Source organism: Balaenoptera ricei, chromosome X (assembly GCF_028023285.1).
Source record: "Balaenoptera ricei isolate mBalRic1 chromosome X, mBalRic1.hap2, whole genome shotgun sequence".
Lineage (NCBI taxonomy): Eukaryota > Metazoa > Chordata > Mammalia > Artiodactyla > Balaenopteridae > Balaenoptera > Balaenoptera ricei.
Window position 1 is genome coordinate 132,627,989 of NC_082660.1, and position 22,846 is coordinate 132,650,834.

At 48.0% G+C, this 22,846-nt stretch overlaps 1 protein-coding gene across 4 annotated transcripts in view; it reads right to left on the bottom strand.

The window, feature by feature from the left end:
- CD99L2 (CD99 molecule like 2) overlaps positions 1 to 22,383 on the bottom strand; it is a 105,732-nt gene extending 83,349 nt beyond the window's left edge. Inside the window, exons 1-5 of one of the 4 annotated variants that reach the window (XM_059910829.1) lie at positions 22,152 to 22,241; positions 19,516 to 19,641; positions 18,601 to 18,691; positions 17,946 to 18,085; positions 17,484 to 17,639 (exon numbers count right to left, since the gene is read on the bottom strand). In XM_059910829.1, the coding sequence (XP_059766812.1) occupies positions 17,484 to 17,580 (97 nt within the window). In that variant the 5' untranslated portion in view covers positions 17,581 to 17,639; positions 17,946 to 18,085; positions 18,601 to 18,691; positions 19,516 to 19,641; positions 22,152 to 22,241. Of the gene's footprint in view, positions 1 to 17,483; positions 17,640 to 17,945; positions 18,086 to 18,600; positions 18,692 to 19,509; positions 19,642 to 22,151 lie in introns of all 4 variants that reach the window. The other 3 variants (XM_059910828.1, XM_059910830.1, XM_059910831.1) reach the window with 3 other exon arrangements.
- Positions 22,384 to 22,846: the final 463 nt, after the last annotated feature.

Here is a 22,846-nt window from a genome sequence, read left to right on the forward strand (position 1 = left end):
AAACAAATGTGGAAAAGAGGAAGAATACAAAACGGGAGAACAGTTGGTCCTTTCTCACAGAGACCTTCAAGATGTAATGCCACACTAGAGACTGCTCGGATAACGAAAAATCTGCCCAGATTTTCCGTTCCGGACGGTGGACGCCAAGCACATTTATACCCCTGTCTCTCAAAGCCACTGGGGAGTATCAGGAAAGGAGCGCACAAGTGAGTACATGCAGACGAGCGCTAGGAACAAGGGGGTGGGGAGACGAGCTTCCAGAAGAGCAAAGGTGGATGAGATCAGAACAACAGATAAATCAAAGTCAGAAGAGCTGAAGAGACGTGGAAAAGGAACAGCTGACGCGTATTATAACATGGATGAACCTTGGAAATATTATACTGCATGAGAAAAGCCGGACACAAAAGGGTAAATATGATATGGTTTATTTCTATGAAATTCTAGAAGAGACAAAACTAACCTGCGGTGTAAAAATCAGCTCAGTGGTTGCTTGGGTGAGGGATGCTGGGAAGTGATATGAAGGAACTTTCTGGGATGATGAAAATGTTCTGTCTTGACATGCGTTCGTCAAAACTGATTGAACTTAAGGATCTTAATACCTTAGCATTTAACTATATGTAAATCATACCTCAATAAAAAATACTTAAGAGCCTTACTAGAACCAAGTGCACACAAATTTTTAAAACGCTACTGAAGAACATTCCTTAAAATCTTAACATCTGAGGTATGCAAATTATACCTCAATTTAAAAAGATACTTAAGAAGTATACTAGAACTAAGTGAAGGAAAAAAATGAAACCAGTACAGTTGACCCTCAAACAACGCAGGGGTTAATCCGCATGCAACTTACGGTCAGCCCTGTGCATTCACGGATTCAACCAGCCACAGACTGTCTGGTACTGTAGCATTTACTACTGAAAAATATCCGTGTATAACTGGACCTGCGCAGTTCAAACCCGCATCGTTCAAGGGTCAACCGTACTGAAAAACACAAAAGACGACTTGAACAAATGAAAAGACTAGGTTGTGGATAGGAAGATGCGATATCATACAGGTGCTAATTCTCCCAAATTTCTAACTATGACATGTTTCCAGTAAAAATGGTAATGACAACAAATGTGGGAAGGAGCCAAGCTCAGGAGCACATCCCCTGTCCAGAAGGAGACGTGGAAGCTGGGTGGAAGACCCCGTCCCTCTCCCCCCCCTCAAGTCAGTGTCGGGGAGGAAGACAGCGGGAGAGGGGAGGGGAGGAGCCTAGGGAACCGTGTGCAGACCTGCCTCTCCCCTCGGCCTCCTGTGCAGCCCCCTCACGACAAGAGAAGCTGCACATCTTCCCTCCAAAGAAACTGAGCAAGCTGGCGAGGAGGAGCCGGCGGCCCAAACGGGCCTGGGACCTGGAAGAGGGTCCTGTTCAGGCTAGCCCCAGCCTGCTCACTGGTCCCTTCCCTACCCACAGCCTTCCCCTCTCCACACCGCGAGCTCCCATCCACCGGGCTGCAGCCCACCGCCGAGCCCCGGGCGAGGAGATCCCGGCTGCGTCTCCACTGACAAATACAAGCAGACCCGCAGAATCACTGAACAGGAAGCTCCATTCATTCACCCAACAAATAGTTCCTGATGGGCAGGACGGGGTGCTCAGCTCTGATCTCGGCCCTGGGAAACGTCCACGAAAAAGGCAGCTACAAACGGTGGCCTCACAGCACAGAAATCTACTGGGAGCGGTCTATCCGTGCCATGACATTATTTGGTGATAAAAAGGAAAAGAAGGACTGAGCCAGGCTACAACCTGCATGAGCCTTGAAAACCTTATACGAAGTGAAAGAAGCCAGACACAAAAGGCCACATAGTGCATGATTCCATTTATATGAAACACCCAGAATACGTACATCCACAGAGACAGAAAGCTGATGAGTGATTGCCAGGGCTGCGGGAGGGGAGAATGTAGACTGACTGCTTAATGGGTATGAGGTTTCCTCTTTGGGCGATGAAAATGTCTTGGAGCTAGACAGAGGTGACGGTCATACAACTTGGTGAATGTCCTACATGCCACTGAGTTGTACGCTTTAAAGGGGTGAATTTTATGTTACGTGAATTATATATCAATTTCTTAAGCCATTAAAAAAAAAAAAAAAAGGAAACCTGCATTTCAGGATGACATTCACAGGGAAGCCAGTGGAAAGATGGTTTGAGTCAGAGACTACAGGGAACCGGGCGGAGCCAGCCCACAGGAGGGGGAGTGGGAGGACGGGCGTGAGGGGAAGGAGAGGGCAGATGTCTTGCTCTCTATAAATACACCTGGCCCCGAACCAGACTCGGAGCCTGACTGCCCAAACACGAAACAGGGCGTACTTCCAGGGGCTGCTAGGGTTTGCTCAGACATAACACAAGTCTGATTCAGATTTCTGCAAGTCCAAATCATATCGTCAAGGACCTAAGGAGTTTTCGTTTGAAGGCAATCCTTCGGTGAATGCTTTTCATAGGATTACAGAACCAAAAAGTTAGCGCAGGACTATTCAGTCACCAAACACCACGGACCAGGGACTGGGAAAGAGAGAAAGATGAGAAAAGCAGAGTTCTTGACCTCAGTCCAGGGGTGGAGATATTTAAACAAATGGGGTTATGACAGCTGCGTGTGCCCGGCGGAGCTGGTGACGGCTGCTGTGATTGTGTGGCAGGCTTCAGGGAGGGGGCGGCAGCTGAGCTCAGATCGGAAAGGGGAGCAGAGGGAGAGGGCCTTGGGGCATAAGCAGCCTCCCGAGTCAAGCCTCAGGGGTGCAGGGGCCGGCCATTCGCAGAGAGCAGGGGGAAGTCAGGAGGGCTGGAACAGAGTATGCGGCAGGGAGTGGTCAGAGAAGGCGGCAACAGATGAGGAAGGGCAGTGGGGAGACTTAAGAGGGGTTTCGGGGGGGAGAGGAGTGCAAGGATGACCTACATGTATCCCTTGGCATATGGACGAGAATGGCGACAGCATCCGCCCAGCTGGGGAGCACGGGGGGAGAGGTCAGCCTGGGGGAGAAACACCATGTCCAGGTTCACATGTGGTGGACTTCAGGGCTCCTCTTGACGCTCCACCAGCTCTGACACCACTGAGCAACCTTCCCTGAAATCTGTGTCCTGAAGCTGGTCCTGCTCTGTCCCCCTCTTCAATTCTGGGGCTCCCCAGATAGCTACCGCTCACGCTCACCCAGTCTCCCAGCCAGATCCCACCTCCTCCTGTGACTGCAGCTCTTAATGCCCACCACACCAAACAGAAATCCCCACGGGCAAAGTGGCTCTGAGCTCTGGGCCCAGGGTTTCCTGCCAGACACCTCCCTCTCCCTGTGTGTCCCCTGTTCAGAATCATTATTTTGAATCACCTCTTGCTTAGCTGTTTTGTATTATTAAGTAGATGTCTCCAGGAGGGTTGCTGAGTGACATATAGCTTCCAAAGCATTCCATTTTTTAACTGAAATTTTTATTGAGATAATTATAGATTCCCATACAATTATCAGAAATAATACGGGGGGAGGGATAAATTAGGAGTTTGCGATTAACATATACACACTACCGAATATAAAATAGATAATCAACAAGGACCTACTGTATAGCACAGGGAACTCTACTCAATATCCCATAATAACCTATAAGGGAAAAGAATCGGAAAAAGAATCTATGTATGTATGTATGTATAACTGATTCACTTTGCTATACACCTGAAACAAACACAACACTGTAAATCAATTATACTTCAATTTAAAAAATTAATTTAAATAGTCAAAGGAATAAAAATACTGTTATCCACACCTATTAACCTAATTCTCTGTTAGTATTACATTAATAAATATTGTATATTTAACTACAAAAAATAAAATGTTAAAAAAGAGAAATAATATAAAGAGATCGCTTGTATCCCTCATATACTTTGCCTAGTTTCCCCAAAGGTCATATTATGCAAAATAGTATACTATCACAATCAGGATACTGACATTGATACAACCCACACATCTTATTCAAATTTCCCCGGTTTTACTTGCACTCATTTGTGCGTTTGTTAACTACCATACAGTTTTATCACATGTGTAGATTAATGTGACCACCACAGTCAAGATAAAGAAGAGTTCCATTGGCACAAGTATCCCTTATGCTGCCTTTTTATAAGCAGACCCACTTCTCTCCCACCTTTCCTCTTCACCTCCCCTACCTGTGACCACCACTAATCTGTTCTCCATCTCTATATTGATGTTATTTCAAGAATGTCATAGAAATGGAATAATGCAGTATGTACTCTTTTGAGACTGGCTTCTTTCACACAGCATACTACATCTGAGATTCATCCAGGTTGTTGTGTGTATCAACAGTTCGTTCCTTTTTCATTGCTGAGTAGTATTCCACAGGGTAGGTGTACCACAGTTCATCCATTCACCCATCAAAGGGCATTTGGGCTGATTCCAGTATTTGGTAATTACAAATAAAGCTATCAACACTGGGGTATAGGAAGCCTTACATTTTTCATAATGCCTTTGTATTGCCTCTCCACGAGAATGACAAATTGATCCAAACTTTTCCCCTCAAAACTGTGTAGAGGTATTAACCCCATGTCTTCCAGCATCAAATACTGTCATGAAGCAGGGTGAAGTGAACTGGACTTATTTTTCTTTCCTCTAATAGGCGACTTGCTCCTTCTGCCTAGGTTTCTTTAAAAAATCATCACCAAAAGCACTAAGTCACTCACCAAGGTAATCATGGAAAAAAAAAAAAAAAAAAGAACTGATACCCAAATTAGGAGTGCGAAAAAATACAAAGGAAATCAAAATAATAATACAACTATTTATAAATACCTACTATGTGCCCTGCCTTGTTCTAGGTCCTAAGGATACACCAGTGAACAGACAAAAAAATCCTGCCTTTATGAAGCTTATATTCAACTAGATTAAATGGATATTATTCTAGAACTACATAAATTTTCAAAAATTAGTCAAGAAGAAAGAAAACCTAACATATAGACAGAATAAATATATATAATAGAGAAAACCTAAATAGAGCACCATGAGGAAAAAAACTGTGAAAACTGTGTATGAATACTGCTCTAGAAGAATCAACCAGGCTCAATCCACATGAGAATTATTTCAATCCTCAAGAGACAGATGATTTCTCTACTGTTCAAATTTTCTAGAGCAGAGAAATGAGAAAAACTTCCCATCTTGTAGTGACACCTGGAAAAGGTAGCATAGAAAAAGCACACTATAGACCAATCTCACTTTTGAATATTGATATAAAAATAAAGTGTGCATTGGGACTTCCCTGGTAGCACAGTGGTTAAGAATCCGCCTGCCAATGCAGGGGACACGGGTTCGAGCCCTGGTCTGGGAGGATCCCACATGTCGCGGAGCAACTAAGCCCGTGCGCCACAACTACTGAGCCTGCACTCTAGAGCCCGTGAGCCACAACTACTGAGCCCACGTGCTGCAACTACTGAAGCCCGTGCGCCTAGAGCCCGTGCTCCGCAACAAGAGAAGCCACAGCAATGAGAAGCCCACGCACGGCAAGGAAGAGTAGCCCCCCTCGCCGCAACTAGAGAAAGTCCGCGCGCAGTAACAAAAATCCAACACAGCCAAAAATAAATAAAATAAAAATTTAAAAAATTTTAAAAAGTGTGCACAAATAGAACCCAAGCATGTATTCAAAATGAATACATCCACAGCACAGTGGGATCACCCGGATGCTCACCAGGAGAGGCCTAGGGATAGGATTTACTATATTCATGGGTTAAAGGGGAACACACAGATCTTGAGATACCAAACCACCACTAGAGACAATTCAGTGTCTAATTCTGATTTTTCAAAAATCCCAACCCTTTGTAAAACAGGAGGGAGGATTTACCCTTAATAAGACAAAGCAATATATCACAAACCAAAGTCACAAACAAGCAAGGAGGTCCCTTAGCACCACTACTGTTCTTTAACACAGTCCTGGGTGTAGTAGCCAGGAGAATCAGATAAGAGACTACTAAGGGGCAAAAAAAAACTGGAAAAGAGGCAAAGTCATTGTTATTTGCAGATGATATGATCATATAGCTGGAAATGCCAAGAGAATCAAGTGAAAAACTAGATGAAATAAAGATTGTTTAGTAAGGTGGTTAGTAATAAAAAAATTACATATATGTACAAAAATCAGTAGCTTTCTCAGACACCAATCATTACTTAGAAAATTTAATGAGAAAAAAATCCCATTTATAACAGGAATATAAAGTACTTGGGAATAAGTCTAACAAGAGATGTCAGGTAGAACACGAAGAAAGATACAAAATGTGAAAGAAGAACACAGAACTAAATTGAAAAACCAGTTTGGATGAGAAATTTTAATACTGTTGTTAAAAAAAAAAAAGTCAGCTTTCTTAAAAATCGACCTAGTCAACGCAATTCCAATCAAAATCCCAACAGACTTTTTTTTTAACTTGAAAATTTGACCCTATAGTCTGCATATGGGAACAGAAAGTTTTAGAAAGAGTAGTTTAAGAAAAGCCTGTCCTATCAGATTCTAAAATTTCTGCAATTTGTTTCATCAGAGCAACATCTAAATACATTTTTAACTCCAGTACATGAATGACCCAGCTGCATCACTGATTGTGTTTACAGACAACACTCGACCCCAATGTCAGTTCAAAGGCCTCAGGGGCCCACTATTTGAATATCACTAGTCTAGACATTTCCTGCCACCAGTTCTATGCACCCCTACTTCCACTGCCTGCTCTCTACTAAACTAATTCAAGAAGCTCCCTGTATGCCTCTTCCCAAATAACCCTACAGTAACAAGGGAGAATCACCCCATTCCTTCCAATTCCACACCCCAGTGAGGTCACCAGTATCAATGATCTGGGACCTGCTACTTCAATATCTACTTAAAAAATACATTTGCCCTGATGGCCTCAGTGAAACCTCCGAGTAGACCAGTGGGGCAAATGACGGAAGCCACACTCCAGTTTGACTGAGAAAAAAAGGGAGATGAAGAGGAAGGGCAGGGACTGGAGATCTGGAGGAGGAAGGGATAGGGTATTAGCTTAAAAGGGAGGCAAGGGAAGGAGAGATTTTGCAGGATGAAAGAAAACTTAAGCATGTTCTTAGGTGAGTGAAGAGAACCAAGGAAAGGGAGAGGGTGCTGACTGAAACACAGACAGTAACTGATGGGTTTGATTAACAAGGTCCCTGCTCTCAAGAAGGGATGGGGATGGTAGGATATATTTATAACAGGAACAATATACCATAAAGGACCTGTGACTCAATCAATCTAACAAGCAATGTTAGAAGCGCCCACTGTGAAACAGAGCACGGCTAGAGTTAGCTCCAAGACTCCTGGTTCCCACTTTAGTGCCCTCTGCATTGGAGAGACTTTCACTCAAGAACATAACCCAATAAGCACAGGAAAGGACGCTCAACTTCATTAGTCACTAGGGAAACGCAAAGCAAAACCACAATGAGATACTACAACAACAGAAAATAAGCATTGGTGAGAATGTGGAGAAACTAGAACCCTCACACGCTGCTGGTGGGATTGTAAAATGATGCAGCAGCTTTGTAAACCCGCCTGACAGTTCCTAGAGAAGTAAAACACAGCATTACCATATGACCTAGCAATTCTACCCAAGATAACTGAAAACTTACATCCACACAAAAGTCTGTACATGAATGTTTACAGCAGTATTCACAGTAGGCAAAGAGTAGAAACAACCCAAGTGTCCATCATCTGAGGAATGGGTAAATAAAATGTGTTGTTCCCATACAATGGAATACTACTGAGCCATAAAAAGGCATGAAGCACTGACACGTGCTACAATATGGATGAACCTTGTCAACATTGTGCTGATTGAAAGAAACCAGAAACAAAAGGCTACACATTGCATGATTCCACTCCTATGAAGTCTCTAAAATAGGCAAATACACAGAAACAAAGCAGACTAGTGGCTGCCAGGGAGGAAGGGGGGTGGATTGGGAGAGGGGCTGCTGAAGGGCATGGGGCTTCTTTCTGGGGTGACAGAAATGTTCCAGAATGCAATGTGATGGTTGCCCCACTCTGAATATACTAAAACCCACCGAATTTTACACTTTCAGTCGGTGAATTGTACGGTATGTGAAAATAGAACTATTTCAACTTGTGGGAGGAGAAGGGAAGTCAACCTGCTACACAAAGGCTTCTGCACTTCAGAGGCAGTGGTTATAAAGGTTACCATCTGTGACCGTGGGCAAGTACCTTTACGACATTTTGCCTGTTTCCTCCTCTCTAGGGAAGATCAGGCCCTCCAAGAAACCCACCCTCACCCTCAGTCAGCCCTCCCTCCTCTTGCGAGGCTGCAGCTACCTAGCTGCTGCCCCTATGCTTAAGGCCATCCTCTCCTGACTTCCAGCATATTCCCTCTGAGTCATGCAGCGAGTGGAGCCGCCCGGCAGTGGCTGGGTTCTCTCTCTAGCCCAAGTCAACCTAGTATGCTAACTGCGGCCTGGGTATCCTCCAGATCCTGCCCTCGGCCCCTTCACCACCTTCCGCATCTCCAAAACCCTTCACCCACCTCACTCTGCTAAAGGCAACTGCATCCCCACTCTGCACAAGAAACTGCACCACCTTGGAAATCCCACTCTCTGGTCTTGGCCCCATCTTCCCACTCCTGGCCGCCCTTTGGCGGCCCCTCCTGCTCTCCTTGGGGTACAGCCCCAGCGTGGTCACGGCAGAGACCCGAGTGAGCATCCGCAATCCCTGCCACAACGTTCTGCTCTCACCCTACTAATCCCCAACCTCGAGAGGAGAACCCACTCTCTAGCCCCACTACGCTGGGACCTTCTGGAAGCAAGGCCAGTGCCCGAGTCACCTCCGTTGGCCCAGCACCGAGCAGGGTGCCTGGAGGCACTTAATTAACACCTCCTGGAGGGGACCGACCATATGCCCAGCAACCACCAGCCTGGCCACGCTGTGGGGCGGTGCCTCCCCGCAGTAGCAGGTCTCACACCCCTGTGCTGACTGGCGTTGGCACAGCTGCCAGTTCAGGGTTTGTGACTCGAGCCAGGCCCTCAGGGTACCTTGGCAATCCACGTTCCTTAATCGGCTCCCTTTGTCACCTGACATTACTCCTCTAACCCTTAACTGTCTAGCTGGCTCCCCACACGCTCGGCACGAGACTGTCTCCTCATCCGCAGGCCGTGATAAGAAAAGGAACAACAGTTGACGTGAATGGAGCACTAAGGTTCACACCCTCTCTCTCCGCCCTCTCCCAGCCACCCTGTCATTAGGTACCATTATCGTCAGCCAAATATTATGTACAAACGTTTACTGAAATGTAATTTATAATAGCAAAGACCTGGAGTCCACCTTAATAGCCATCAGAAATCATGTACTGAAAACAATTTTAATTACACAAGAAAATGTAAGGTTACATAAACAGGATAAAGATATATCAATTTGTGTTTCTAGTAATGGCAGGATAGATTATTTGGAGCGACCTTCCAATTAAGAACAACTAAAACGGGTGATTTTAAAAAACATACCCTTAAAAACACTGAAGAACTGACAAAATGGTAAAAAACAACAACAAACATGGCAAAACCTAAGAGACAGCAGGAAATCCGGAGATGCGGGAACCCACGCACACCCAGCTGGACAAACTTTGCCTTTGATTTTGGCAACCTTCCAAGACAGGCGAAGGGGACTGTAGTTTGGGACCATGACCACCTAAATTGAGGAATCTATTTAATAGAAAAATTCTTCCCACATTAAACTGCGACACCAGAGGACTATACCCTTGGGGTAAGGGTGACTCAGAAACAAACTTGCCCCTTCCCAATTCAACCTCCAGAGGACTGCAAGGAAGGCTGCCTTGGTGCTGTGGAAACAAAGGGAAAAAATTAGACACTTGTTTTAAGTAGTCCCAGGCTAATAATGTCCTAAGGGCACCTGACAAAGTCAAATACAAATCTTCTCTGGAAGAAGGTACATTTATCCTAGACTTCAAAGCATCCCCACATATATAGTTCAAGGGCAATGAGTAGTACACAGCCAAAAATAACCAAGCACATGAGGAAATAAAGCATCCTGTGTGAGAACCATAGGAAAAGAATAGATCAATGAGCCAAGACTTGAACAGGCAATTCATAAAGAAATCAAATTGCACAATAAACATATGGAAAGATGCCCAACTTCATTAGTAACCAGAGAGATGCAAACGAAACCATAAAAATATAAAATTACACACCCACAAGTAGCTAAAATTATACAGAAGTCTGACAGTGCCAAGTGCTGGCACAACCACTTTGGAAGACGGTGTGGCATCACCTGCTAAGACTGAAGTTACAAATACTACATAACCCAGAAACTCCACTCCTAGGTAGAATCCGAGGACAGCAATGTTCAAACTTTTTGGCCTTATACGCTCAAAACTTGAGAATCCCAAAAAGCTTTTGTTTATGTGGGTTATATCCATTGACATTTATCATATTAGAAATTAAAACTGAGAAAAATGTAAAACACAAGACGACGCAAGCCCACATTCCATTAGCCATCAGAGTAATGTTGTTACACATCACATCAACTCTGGAAACAACATACACTCGTGAGAAAATAATGCAAAATGCATTTAATATCTTAGTGTTATTATGAAAACAGCCTGACCTTGTGGACTCCTGAAAACACTTTGGGGGCCCTCCGAGGGTCCCCAGACCACAGTTTAAGAACCAGCACCCTAGATATATATATACAATGGAACTCTACTCAGCCATAAAAAAAATGCCACTTGCAGCAACATGGATGAACTTAGAGATTATCGTAAGTGAAGTAAGTCAGAGAAAGACAAATATCATATCACTTATATGTGGAATTTAAAATGTGACACAAATAAACTTACCTACAAAATAGAAACAGACTCACAGACACAGAGAACAGACGTGTGATTGCCAAGGGGGAGGGGGGTGGGGGAGGGCTGGATTGGGAGTTTGGGATTAACAGATGCAAACTGTTATATATAGAATGGACAAACAACAAGGTCCTACTGTAGAGCACAGGGAACTCTATTCAGTATCCTGTGATAAACCATAATGGAAAAGAATATGAAAAAGAATGTATATATAACTGAATTACTTTGCTGTACAGCAGAAATTAACAAGATTCTAAACCAAGTATACTTCAATAAGTTAAAAACAAAAAAAGAACCAGCACCCTAGAGAAACTTGTACATATCTACATAAGAATGGTTATGACAGAACTGCTTGAAACATTCAAAAACTGGAAACACCCAAACATCCATCAGTAAGAGAACAAGGGACTTCCCTGGTGGCACAGTGGTTAATAATCCTCCTGCCAATGCAGGGGACATGGGTTCAAACCCTGGTCCGGGAAGATCCCACATGCCACGGGGCAACTAAGCCTGTGAGCCACAACTACTGAGCCTATGTGCCACAACTACTGAAGCCTGCGCACTAGAGCCTGCGCTCCACAACAAGATCAGCCACTGCCATGAGAAGCCCGCGCACCGCAACGAAGAGTAGCCCCCACTCGCCGCAACTAGAGAAAGCCCGCGCACAGCAACAAAGACCCAATGCAGCCAAAAATAAATAAATAAATAAATTTTTAAAAAATAAAGAAGAAATGAATTTTTTAAAAAACTTGTGGTATATTCAAACAGTGGAGTAATACATAGCAATGAAGATGAATAAGCCACAAATACACACAACAGATCATTAGCAATGGTGGGGGAAAGAGGCAAAACACAAAAGCCTACGTAGAGTGTAATTCCATTTCTACAAGGCTACAGGACGGGCCAAACTAAACTATTTAGGGCCACATGCATAGGTGTTAGAAGTATCAAGCAAAAAAAATGACTGCACAAAAGGCAGGCTAGTGTCACCTCTGGGGAGAGGGTGGGTCTGTGATCAGGAGGGGCACACAGAGGTCCACCTGGGTGCTGTCAACATTCTATTGCTTGGCCTGATTGGTGATGACACAGATCTTCACTTTATACTTATTTGTTAAAGGCCTTGCACACTTTTCTATATCTATGTCATATTTCACAATAAGGGAAAAAGCTATATACACAGGTCAATACTAATAATGTGAAATATATATTTCTACAGAGAAAAAAACTACTACTGAAATACGGTATTCCAGGGAATTCCCTGGCGGTCCAGTGGTTAGGACTCAGCGCTGTCACTGCCAGGACGCGGGTTCAATCCCTGGTCGGGGAACTAAGATCCTGCAAGCCATGCAGTGCGGCAAAAAAAAAAAAAAAAAAGTACTGTATTCCAACATGTTAACAGTGGCTAACCCTGGGTTATGGGGTTTGCATTTTCTCGACACCTCTCTACATTTTCAAAGTTTACTACAAAGAGCACATATTACTCATGTAACCATGTAAACACCTGGTATTGTCAGACTTCGTTATAGTTTTTAGCTTACTGGAGGGTATGTAATTTTATCTTATTACAGGTTAATTTGCATCTCTCCAATTACTAATGAGGTTGAGCATCTTTTCATACGTTTGTTGTCCAATTTGATTTCTTCTTTTATGAATTGCCTGGTCAAGTCTTTGGCTCATTTTTCTGTTTATTCTTTTTCACCAGTTCTCAGAAAATGGTAAAACATATTTAAAAAGACAAGGTCGTCAGCTAAAACTGAAGCTAATAAGGATCAACACAAACTAGATGGGACAAGCCGCCTGTGGGAATCTATGCAGAAAATAACTACCTAAGGAGACTGGTGATGCGCCTGATCTAACTAGGATGAGCTCAAAGCTCACCAAGGAGCCTACGGTGTTTTCCTGGTTGGCTGTGATCGGATTTACTCTCACATGTGTATCCTGAGGCAATGTGACGATGACAGAAAACTCCAGTGACTCACGAGGAACTGAAAATGGAGAGTGGAATCACAAAGAATACGTCTGTCTGTTCAGCAGCGGGTCTCAACCTGGGCGGTTCTGCTCCCAGGGGCCATTGGGCAATGTCTGCACTCATCTGGGGCTGGCTGACTTGGGAGGGGGTACTACTGGCACCTAGTGGGGAGAAGCCAAGAATGCTGCTAAGTATCTCATGATGCACAGGACAGCCCTCCCGCTGAATTCTCCCACCCCAAATGTCAGCGGTGCCATTGTTGAGAAACCCTGCTCAATAGCCTCTATCTGGGGTAAAACTGCTCCACCTTTTGTGACCCTTCTCCAAGTAGAAACAGTCAAAGCCCCGAGCTGTCCCACCTTGATGGGGGTACTCCAAAGCCCTTGAGACCCACCATGCAACTACCTGGGGGAGGAACTTCTAGCCAGAGGAGAGGGCAAACAAGAAGATGCCAAGGCGATGGACTGGACTTAACATACTGGAGGAGCAGCAAGCCAGCCCCGGGCAGGGGTGGGAGCCAAGGTCAGAGCATGCGTAGGCCCCATTCTGCTGGAACTTGTAGGCCACAGAGCGGTTTAGGTTTTATTTTCATTACAACTGGAAGCCACTGGAGGGTTCTGGGCAGAGGGATGCAATGCGATTTAGGTCTCTAAAGATGGTCTGGCTGCAATGTAGAGATTGGACCGTAGGGGGCAGAAGTGAACTCTGAGACACCTGTTGGGAGGTCACTGCCAGGGCTCCAACGAGAGGGGACAGTGGCCCAGCCAAGGGAGGTAGCCAGAGAGGAGGTGAAACAGGTGGGAGTCTGGACGATTCTGAGGGTGGTCACAGGCGTGGTCCGCTGACAGATCAGACGGGGGCCGTGAGGGAAGGAAGCCATGGAGGAGTGGCCAGAGCCCCTAACAGCATGGGGCTGCCAGTTACTCAGGTGGGAGGGGCAGGCTGGGAGGCAGCCAGCGGCAGCTCAGGTTTGCACTGGGTCTTCTGTGACGCGTATGAGCAAGGGTCATAGTCAAAATAACTTAACATGGCTGCACACGGCATGGACCCTTTGGTTGCTGGATTATGGGGAGGTCCAGGAATCCTGAGCGAAGGGCGAGGACTCAGTTGGTGGAAGGGGAGAACAGATGAATTGGAAGAATTTCAGTAACTTAACACCAGCAAGACATCAGAGGACCACGTGGGGATGCTGAATGCAGGAGCCTGGAGGTCAAGAGAGATCAGAGCTGGGGATAGAAACTGAAGAGTCAAAAGTATGCAGATGGGATTTCATTTAAAGCCATGAGGCTGGTGAAAGCACCTGGGAAGCGAGTGCAAGTAAAGCAGGTGGACTAGGCCCAAGGCACCCCCACAAGCCCTAAGGTCAGAGGTGAGGAAGAATGGCAAGGAATGACCGGTGCGGCTTCCCAGAAGCCAAGGGGAGAAAGTGTTTCCAGGGGAGGGTGTCAGATGACCCTTGGACCCAGCCACACTGAGGTCACCACTAACCTTGGCCAGGAGCAGCTGCGGGGGAGGGGTGGGAAGCCAAGTGTTGGGAGGAAATTAATGGGAGCCCCAAACTTCTACAAGTCCACATGGTATACTGGATTTTACGAATGAAAGATTAAAATATAGTTCTTGTTTGTTTCTTTTTAGGCACTACTTTGGATTTTTGCTTTTTTTTTTTTTAAGCTGAACGACAGAGCCAAATGAATGAATGGTGAGAAAGTAAAAGGGATTGCTCCCGAAAGATAGCCCAGAACTCTGCAGGAGGCCAACGGGATATGAAGAGCAACTAAATTAGAATTGCTCCCGGGACAGTTCTTCCTCTGAGCTCATTGGGACTCTGAGCCCAGCTCAGTAATTCGGTGGGCACTTTGGTTCTGGTCAATAAAGGCTTTTGTAAACGAAAGCCCCTGAATGCTCATTAGAAGCAATGCAAGCAAGCAAAGAAGGCAGCCCTTGGGCAGGTGGCCTCTTTCCCATTCTCCTCCCCTCTGGGGAGCCTAACTTGGCTAATAGCGGGACAACACAGCCTATTTGCATTAGCAGTTAATTGGCTACTCCAACAATTCTGTGAGGCCGACAAAGCAGAGGTCAGCAGCCTCTTGGTGCAGATAAGGCAACTGTGGCCAGCAAATGGTGGGGCCACACTGGAATGCAGGCCCGTGTTAATTCCATCATCCCAGGCTAGCTGAAGCGGCAATAAAAATAAAAAGAAGGTCAAAATGAGCCCTGAGTGCCTTGGCACTATTTTGGGGGTCATGAATTCCACACTGCAACAATGTTTCTTGCTGAGGGTACCCCCTCTAAGTTGGAAAACAGTCCCAAACAGAACCACCTTGCAATGCCAGCCAGAGGCTGTCTGGCCGCTCCTTTAAACAGATGTTCACTGAGCTGTGGCACTCCTCTCTGTGGGATTCCACTACAGTTTTCAAAGTGTTTTTGTTTTAAAGTTGCAGAACCCTCTGACATCCGATGAGCAACCCCATGTAGAAAACAAACAAAAACAGAGCTCAAAACTACTTGAGGGCTTACTTGGTGACGCAGCAGTTAAGAATCCGCCTGCCAATGCAGGGGACACGGGTTCGAGCCCTGGTCCGGGAAGATCCCACGTGCGGCGGAGAAACAAAGCCCGTGCACCACAACTAGTGAGCCCACGTGCCACAACTACTGAAGCCCGCGCGCCTAGAGCCCGTGCTCCGCAACGAGAGAAGCCACCGCAATGAGAAGCCCACACACTGCAACGAAGAGTAGCCCCCGCTCACTGCAACTAGAGAAAACCCACACGCAGCAACGAAGACCCAACACTGCCAAAAATAAATAAATTCATTAAAAGAAACTAGTTGAAGGTGGAGTGGCGGTCCAGGCCCACCCATTTCTGCTCTGGTCCTTTCCCCCACCCCGCCTGGGGACAAAGGTGAGCCGGCAGCCCACTCCTCCTCCTCAGCAAAGGGGCAGGCACAGCCCAGACAAGGAAGAAAGCCTGTCTGCTGTACCCAGACTGCACCTGCTTCAAACGCAGCCATCGTGACTGGGGGGGGGCCGGGGCGGGGCGTAGGAAAGGCCTTTTGGGACACAGCCGGGGGCCCCCGATACAGGTGGCCCACTGAACAGGGCGCACTCTGCAATCTCCTTCAGGAGTAGTTTAAAATCAAACCCAGGCAAAAGAAATCCAGCTGCCTTCCAGGGCCCTCAGAGGTGCTTCAAAGCATTCATTGCCGCACCAAGGCCGCCACCACAATCCAATTTTCTGCACATTTATTTTAAAATCCTGAACTGAGAGCAGATTGGGGGTTGATTTAAAATGGCAAAATTGAAACAGTGTAAAGAAACACCACAAGCTAGTTTTTTCAAAGAATGAAGCGGACGCTAATATCCACCCCTTAGCTTCTCCTAGCTTCCTCTTGCTGCTGTAATAAATGATGGCCAACGTAGTGCCCTGCAACGCACACTTTTATCTTACCGTTTGGGAGGTCAGAAGTCCAACGCGGTCTCACTGGGCTGAAATCAAGGTATTGCCAGGGCTGCATTACTTCTGGAAGCTCTAGGGCAGAGTCTGTGTATTCCTTGGCTCCCGGCCCCTTCCATCTTCGGAGCCAGCAAAGGCAGTGGACTCTTTCTCGCGTGGCATCACTCTGACCCTCACTCCTCTACCTTCCTCTTCGATATTTAAAGGAACCTCATCCTTTAATTAGCCAGCATAACCCAGGAGAATCTTATTTTCAGGCCAGCTGATTGGCAACCTAATTCCACCTGCTACCTTAATTCCCCTCTACCGTTAAGGAAGGAGATAGATAGGCCCTGGGTTAACCTGCTGCAACTGGTTTCAACTGGTTTCATGCTGACCCTTTGAGATGAACTACAAGAATTAAGCACCGTGATTGGCTGAAAGACAAAGCAGCCCACCACAGCCTCCTCATTTTTGTGGTCAAGATTTCCCAGCCCGACACATGTGCAGAAGGGGTCCCAGGTCATCCTCTAGTAACCTTGGCCACACTGTAATATCATTAGCATTGCGGTTTTGACCCTTCCCCCTCTCCCCCTGGGTTTTGCTTAGGTGCTCACGAGAAAGATTCAAAATAGTGCTTGAGGGGCTTCCCTGGTGGCGCAGTGGTTGAGAATCTGCCTGCCAATGCAGGGGACCCGGGTTCAAGCCCTGGTCCGGGAAGATCCCACGTGCTGCGGAGCAACTAAACCCGTGTGCCATGACTACTGAGCCTGCGCTCTAGAGCCCACGAGCCACAACTACTGAGCCCGTGAACCACAACTACTGAAGCCCGCGTGCTTAGAGTCCATGCTCTGCAACAAGAGAAGCCACCGCAATGAGAAGCCCTCGCACCGCACCGAAGAGTAGCCCCCGCTCGCCGCAACTAGAGGAAGCCTGCACGCAGCAACGAACACCCAACGTACCAAAAATAAATAAATAAATACATAAATTTATTAAAGAAAAAAAAATAGTGCTTGGTGGAAGGCCAAATAAGGAATTGCAGATGACATGATCATAGGGGAGAAAAAAGGAGGGTCACCCTCATCTAAACCCCAGAAGACTAACCCCATATTAACTACCTAAGCTACCCCAGAGCGCAAGGCATTGCTACCCCTACTCCATGAGTTTGCCTGTGTGCTCTCCCACATGTACTGTGCTTCTAATAAAGTCTGTACCTGCTTTGCAGTCTTGGTCTCTTTGCTGAATTCTCTCTTCAAAGAAGACAAAGACTGAGGTCCTCTTGCCGGCCGAAATCACTATGTAACCTCCCATAGTCACAGGTTCCAGAGATTAGGGCATGGACATCTTTGGGGGCCATTTGGAACACTGACCTGCATGAAAGATTTCTCCCCTGTTTCTATTACGCGTTTAGGATGACTTTAGGCTTTTACATGCAAACCAAGATTGGCCAGTCAGTGGACCTGTGAGCCAGCCTCAGGGAGGGCCCAGCCTGGGCTGGGGAACAGGAACCTCCAGACAGAGCCGGGCCTCCCCCCACACGCCAAGAGCAGCAGAGGAATACATGCCAAGTGCAAAGGGGAGGAGTGGACACACAGCAGGGAAAGCACCACCACCAGGTGGGGGAAGAACCCAGAACGGGAGTCAGTGCGCCTGGAAAGGATCTTTCCTGAACTCACGAAAACCAAAATCAGCTGCTCCCCACACTCCCCTGCGAGCTGCCAACAGCCTCTTCACCCTCATCGCCGTCACCTCTGCTGGAGGCCCCTCCTCAGTGCCTGCTGGCACTGACTCTTGGGTGATTTCTGTGTGTGCGCGCCTGTTTAAGAAACACACACATTTTTGTTACCTGGCATCCAAAATGATGGAGGGGATGGGATGTGACCTTTGACAGTGAGGAAGGGGCTGCAAACCAGTCAAAACAGGTGAGACTAAAAGGCAAACAGTCCCTAGACCCTGTCGGTCCACTGCAGTGACCGGGGTGCATAAGGGCAAACCTGAGCCACACAGGACAGGGAAGGTCCCCCCTGCCCAGGATGCACCTTTGCAGGGGCCACTGCTGCACTCAGGCGGGCCAATCCTGCAGGTGCCCCAGGGGTCTGTCTGGCTCAAACCCAATAGCCCAGGTCAGCCCACAGGGCTTCTGCCTGGATCCCAGCGCCACCAGCACTCGGGGCCCCCCCTGCTCTCGCTCTCCCTGGCCCGACCAAACTCGGGGGCCCTGAAGACCAACCCCAACCCAGGGGTCACATGCTGCCACCTCCCTCATTTGTTCTGCTTGGACTGCAGTGAATGTTTTAAACAGAGATATAATCCACATACCATACAACTCACCCTTTCAAAGCGTACAATTTAGTGGTTCTTGGTACATTCACGAGGTTGTACAACCACCACCTCTATCCAGTTCCAGAACATTTCCATCACCCTAAAAGGAAACCTGGTACCTATTAGGCAGTCACTCTTCATTCCCCTTAGACCCTGGCAACCACTTATCTACTTTTTGTCTCTATGGATTTGCCAACTCTGGACATTACATATAAACGGAATCATGCAATATGTGGGCTTTTGTGTCTGGCTTCCTTCACTTAGCATAATATTTTCAAGGTTTGCACTGTGTATTTTTTAAATGTGGCTTGGAATAATAGTTACTAGCACAGAGCTCACTCGGAGCCAGGTGTTGTGCTAAGTACTTTATCCATTTGCACTCATTTAATCCTAGTAACAGCTCCATGAGGCGGATGGTGGTATTATCCCCATTTTCCAGATGAGAAAACTGAGGCAACAAGCAGTTAAGTGACTTGCCCTGCACCGTGGTAGCGCTGGGCAGGCCTGCCTCGCAGCTGGCACTCTCCCTCTCTTGGCCGGGCTGCCTCTCTTTAAAGGAGCAGGCACTTGGAGATCTGCCAGCACGCTCATCACACATTCTTGGCCACGGCTCCCATTTCTGTCACCTGCCCCATCCCTGGATATATCTGCATTTATGACCCCTCCTTTGGTTACTCAGATAAACCTGAGTTCAAGTCCAAAACCTCACTGGACCACGTTTTTCATCTGAGTTATGGGTTACCGCTCAGTTACTTTTCAAGGCTGTATGCAAACAGCCATTACGAACATCAGGAGACAAGATGGGTCACAGTGCCAAGCTTTCAGGGTAGTTAGGAGGTGTAAATGTGTGTGAGGCCCTGAGGGCCTGGCACGTGGAAGACACGGGGGAAGTGGGGCCCTCGTATGATCGTTACCCACCCGTACCACTGAGATTCTTCTCCCCGGAAGTCAAAAGCGCAGCTTCCACTTCTGTAGGTGCAGACAGGGGACATACCTGTCCTCAGACGATTTTTCAGAACTAGTAAAATACACAGTGCACTAAAAGCCCATCTGTAATTAGAACAGGAATGACTTGTTAACCACCTTTTAAGCTCCTGGGAGCCTAAAATCTGTCTCAACTTGCCCGAGTCGGTGCGGATTTCACAATCGCGCTTCGAGGCTCTGAGTGTCTCCTGCGGCCTGCCAGGCTTCCTAGGTCACACCTCATTACTGAGGACCAGGACCAAGAAGAAAGTGGCTCTTGGGCAGACCCACCTGATCCACCACCTGGGGGCTCCCGGAGAGCCAGTGGGTACCTAACTGAGACCTGCTTTGTGTTTGTTCATTTTGACACAGTAGCTCCGAAACTAACTGTCCGGATCCCCAGAGGGGACCACCAATGCAAAACCCGTATTTGTCATGTTGTTCTGCACAAAAGATCCAGGAAACTGGGGCCCTACCTTGAAGCAAAAGCTTCTTCTGGTTCAGCGTTAATTAAAATTTAAAAAGATCACTGGCTAGCAATCTTAAATGGGTGGGATCCTGGCTCTTTCCTTCTGAGTTATGTGACCAGGGGCCCCTCATCTGGAAGGCGGGGATTATACCTAACAAGCCAAACTCCTGGGGCAATTAAAAAATATGTATGTGAAGTGGTACACAGCAAGCCCTCAGGAGATGGTAGCTGGTGGCAGGGTTGCAAATCTGAGGGTGACACACGCCTGGTTCCCTCGAGATACCTTTATGAGTTGTTAGGCATTATACAGATGAGCAAACCGAACCAAGTTCAGGGCACTTTCCCAAGGCCACTTGGCCAGTAAGGCGTAGGAGGAGGGCAGCCTCCAGGTGTAAAGGCATTATGCCTAATACTTAAAAGCAAGGACAGTGGAATCAGACGAGCCTGGAATCAAATCTTAGCTTTGCCACCTGAGGCAAGTTACTTCACCTCTGTGCGCCTCCGTTTCCTCATCTGTAAAATGGCTGCACCCATTTGCAGTTTCCCCCACCACTTTGTAAATCACCTAGTGTAACCCGTAATGATGAAAACCTGACACCTCATCATTTAAATTCCTCACCTTCTCAATGTGCCTACCATGTTGAAGACCTGCAGAAGACAGCCGTGAAGGGAGCATTTTTCGAACTTTTTTGCACTTCCACTTTCAAATGTCCCATATCATTAGATGCAAGTTAATCAAGTGATCATACTTTTCCCCACAAATGCATCATAAACAAAATAAAAATCTTAACCCCGAAGGGAAAAATGAAACAAAATTCAACAACCCTGTAACTTGCTTTATTATTCTTCACTGCACTAATTGTATATAGATTGCGATGTTTGCACTTATTTTCTCCCGCATCAGGATGTCAGCTCCACGAGGACAGAGCCTGAATTTTGTTCACTGCTGCAGCATCAGTGTCTAGAACAGAGCCTGGCACCTTTGTAGAATGCTGAATGGCTCTTCTTGTACAGACTCCAGGAGGGCTGCCCGCATGAGAAACATTTCTACATCTTTTGCAAAACTGCTTTGGACTGTCTACTGTTTTCCAGTGTTCCTTATAAGTAACATAACCCTCACTAGAACGCACTTATAGGACACGGTTTTGTTTTTTGCTGAGCTCATGTGTTTTTAACTAGCTGAATCTGCCTTTGTGTCAGGAAGCTCAGAGCACAATTCTGTGCTCACTGCACTGTTTTCCTCAACCTCTTTTTCTGATGTGGAGATGAGATAAGTAAGTGTAAGAAGATTCTGCTGGGACTCCTTGGCGACCCTATTTTTAACCACAGACTGCATTTATTCTAAGAAGATGCTTCTCAAACTTAAATGTGCCTGCGAATTACCCGGGGATCTAGTTAATGCAGAATCTGACTCAGTAGGTCAGGGGCGGGGCCTGAGATGCTGCATTCCTAACAAGTCCCAAGAGATGTCGTTGCGGGCCTTGGACCACACTTTGAGTAGCGAGGGTCTAAGAAACTTGCTTCCTTGATTTGGTAGAATTTCTCTCTCCTCCTCCTTGGCAAAATATCACCAATGGCTCGAAAACTGGGGCGGGTACCAGAAGCTCCTGGGGAGCTGGTTAGACTTACACACCGCCGTTCCCCGTCCACCCCCCCATCCCCGCCGAGATCCTGACAAGGTAGGAGTGAGCACAGGAAGCTCCCCAGGTGCTTCTGCTGCAGGTGGCCTGGAAACACATTTTGAGAAGCCCTGCTCGGGGAATGAGTGCTCTCTTCAAGGTTTTTCCAACGGCAATCTCCCGGGGACAGGTGTTGTCACCGGCGGAGACACCTTGTTCAGGATTTTAAGGGGGGGGAGTATCCCGCTGTTTCTAGCCCAGCACCAGGAGGGGTCCCGGTCCCTCCCCACCGGCCACATGGACTGCGGCACGGTCAGCCCCCGCGGGCTCGGGGCTAGCACCCCCGCCCCATCCTCCCGCACGGCCCCGCCTGCCCGCCGGCAGCCTCCGCAGCAGGCCCTCGGGCGGGGGCCGAGCCGCTCATGCGCACCACCGGGCCCACGGGGCGCAGGGCCCCCGCCCCACGGGCCCAGAGGGCGGGGTCCCCGCGTGCCCCCCGCCCGCCTTACCTCTCTGGACCACAGTGGCCAAGGAGAAAGCGAGGCAGATGAGGAACGCCGAGTGCCAGGCCACCATGGCTGGGAGCGGGCGGTCGGGGCCCAGAGGAGCACAGTTAGCGCGAGAGCGCCCGAGGGGGTGGTCGGGGAGGAGCCGGGAAGGAGGAGGAGGAGCAGAAGAGGGAGGAACCCTGCCGCTACTGCAGGGCCTCGCCCAGAACCGGCGCGCGCGCGGCGCGGCCCCGGGAGGGCGGGGGAGGGGCGCGCGCGAGCTCTGGCGGGGCGTGCCCGACGGAGACGAGGTGAGGTGGGGTGGGACTGCGACTGTGGTGCGAGGGGCGGGGCGAGCCTGCAGTCTCGGGGGCGGGGCCTATGCGCGAGGGGCGGGGCGGCAGCCTGCGGGCGGGGCTGGGGCTTGAGGGGCGGAGCCCGCGGGCACCCGGCAGGTTAGGCTGTCTGGGTCCCGGCCAGTGCCGGCCCGTGCCTCGCGGGCCCCTTCACACCCCGCCCTCGAAAGGGAAGTCTCAGAGGTGGGCCCTGCGGGCCCGGAGCAGTGAGTCAACAGTGGCTGGGGAGCCGGAGGCGCTGGCAGCAAGGGTATGCGGTGATTTCCACCCGGCGCGCCAGACTCCTCTAGGGCCCGGAGCAGGACCCAAGGCGGCGCACAAGCCTGGTGCGTTCTGCCAGCCGGGTGACCTTGAACAGGA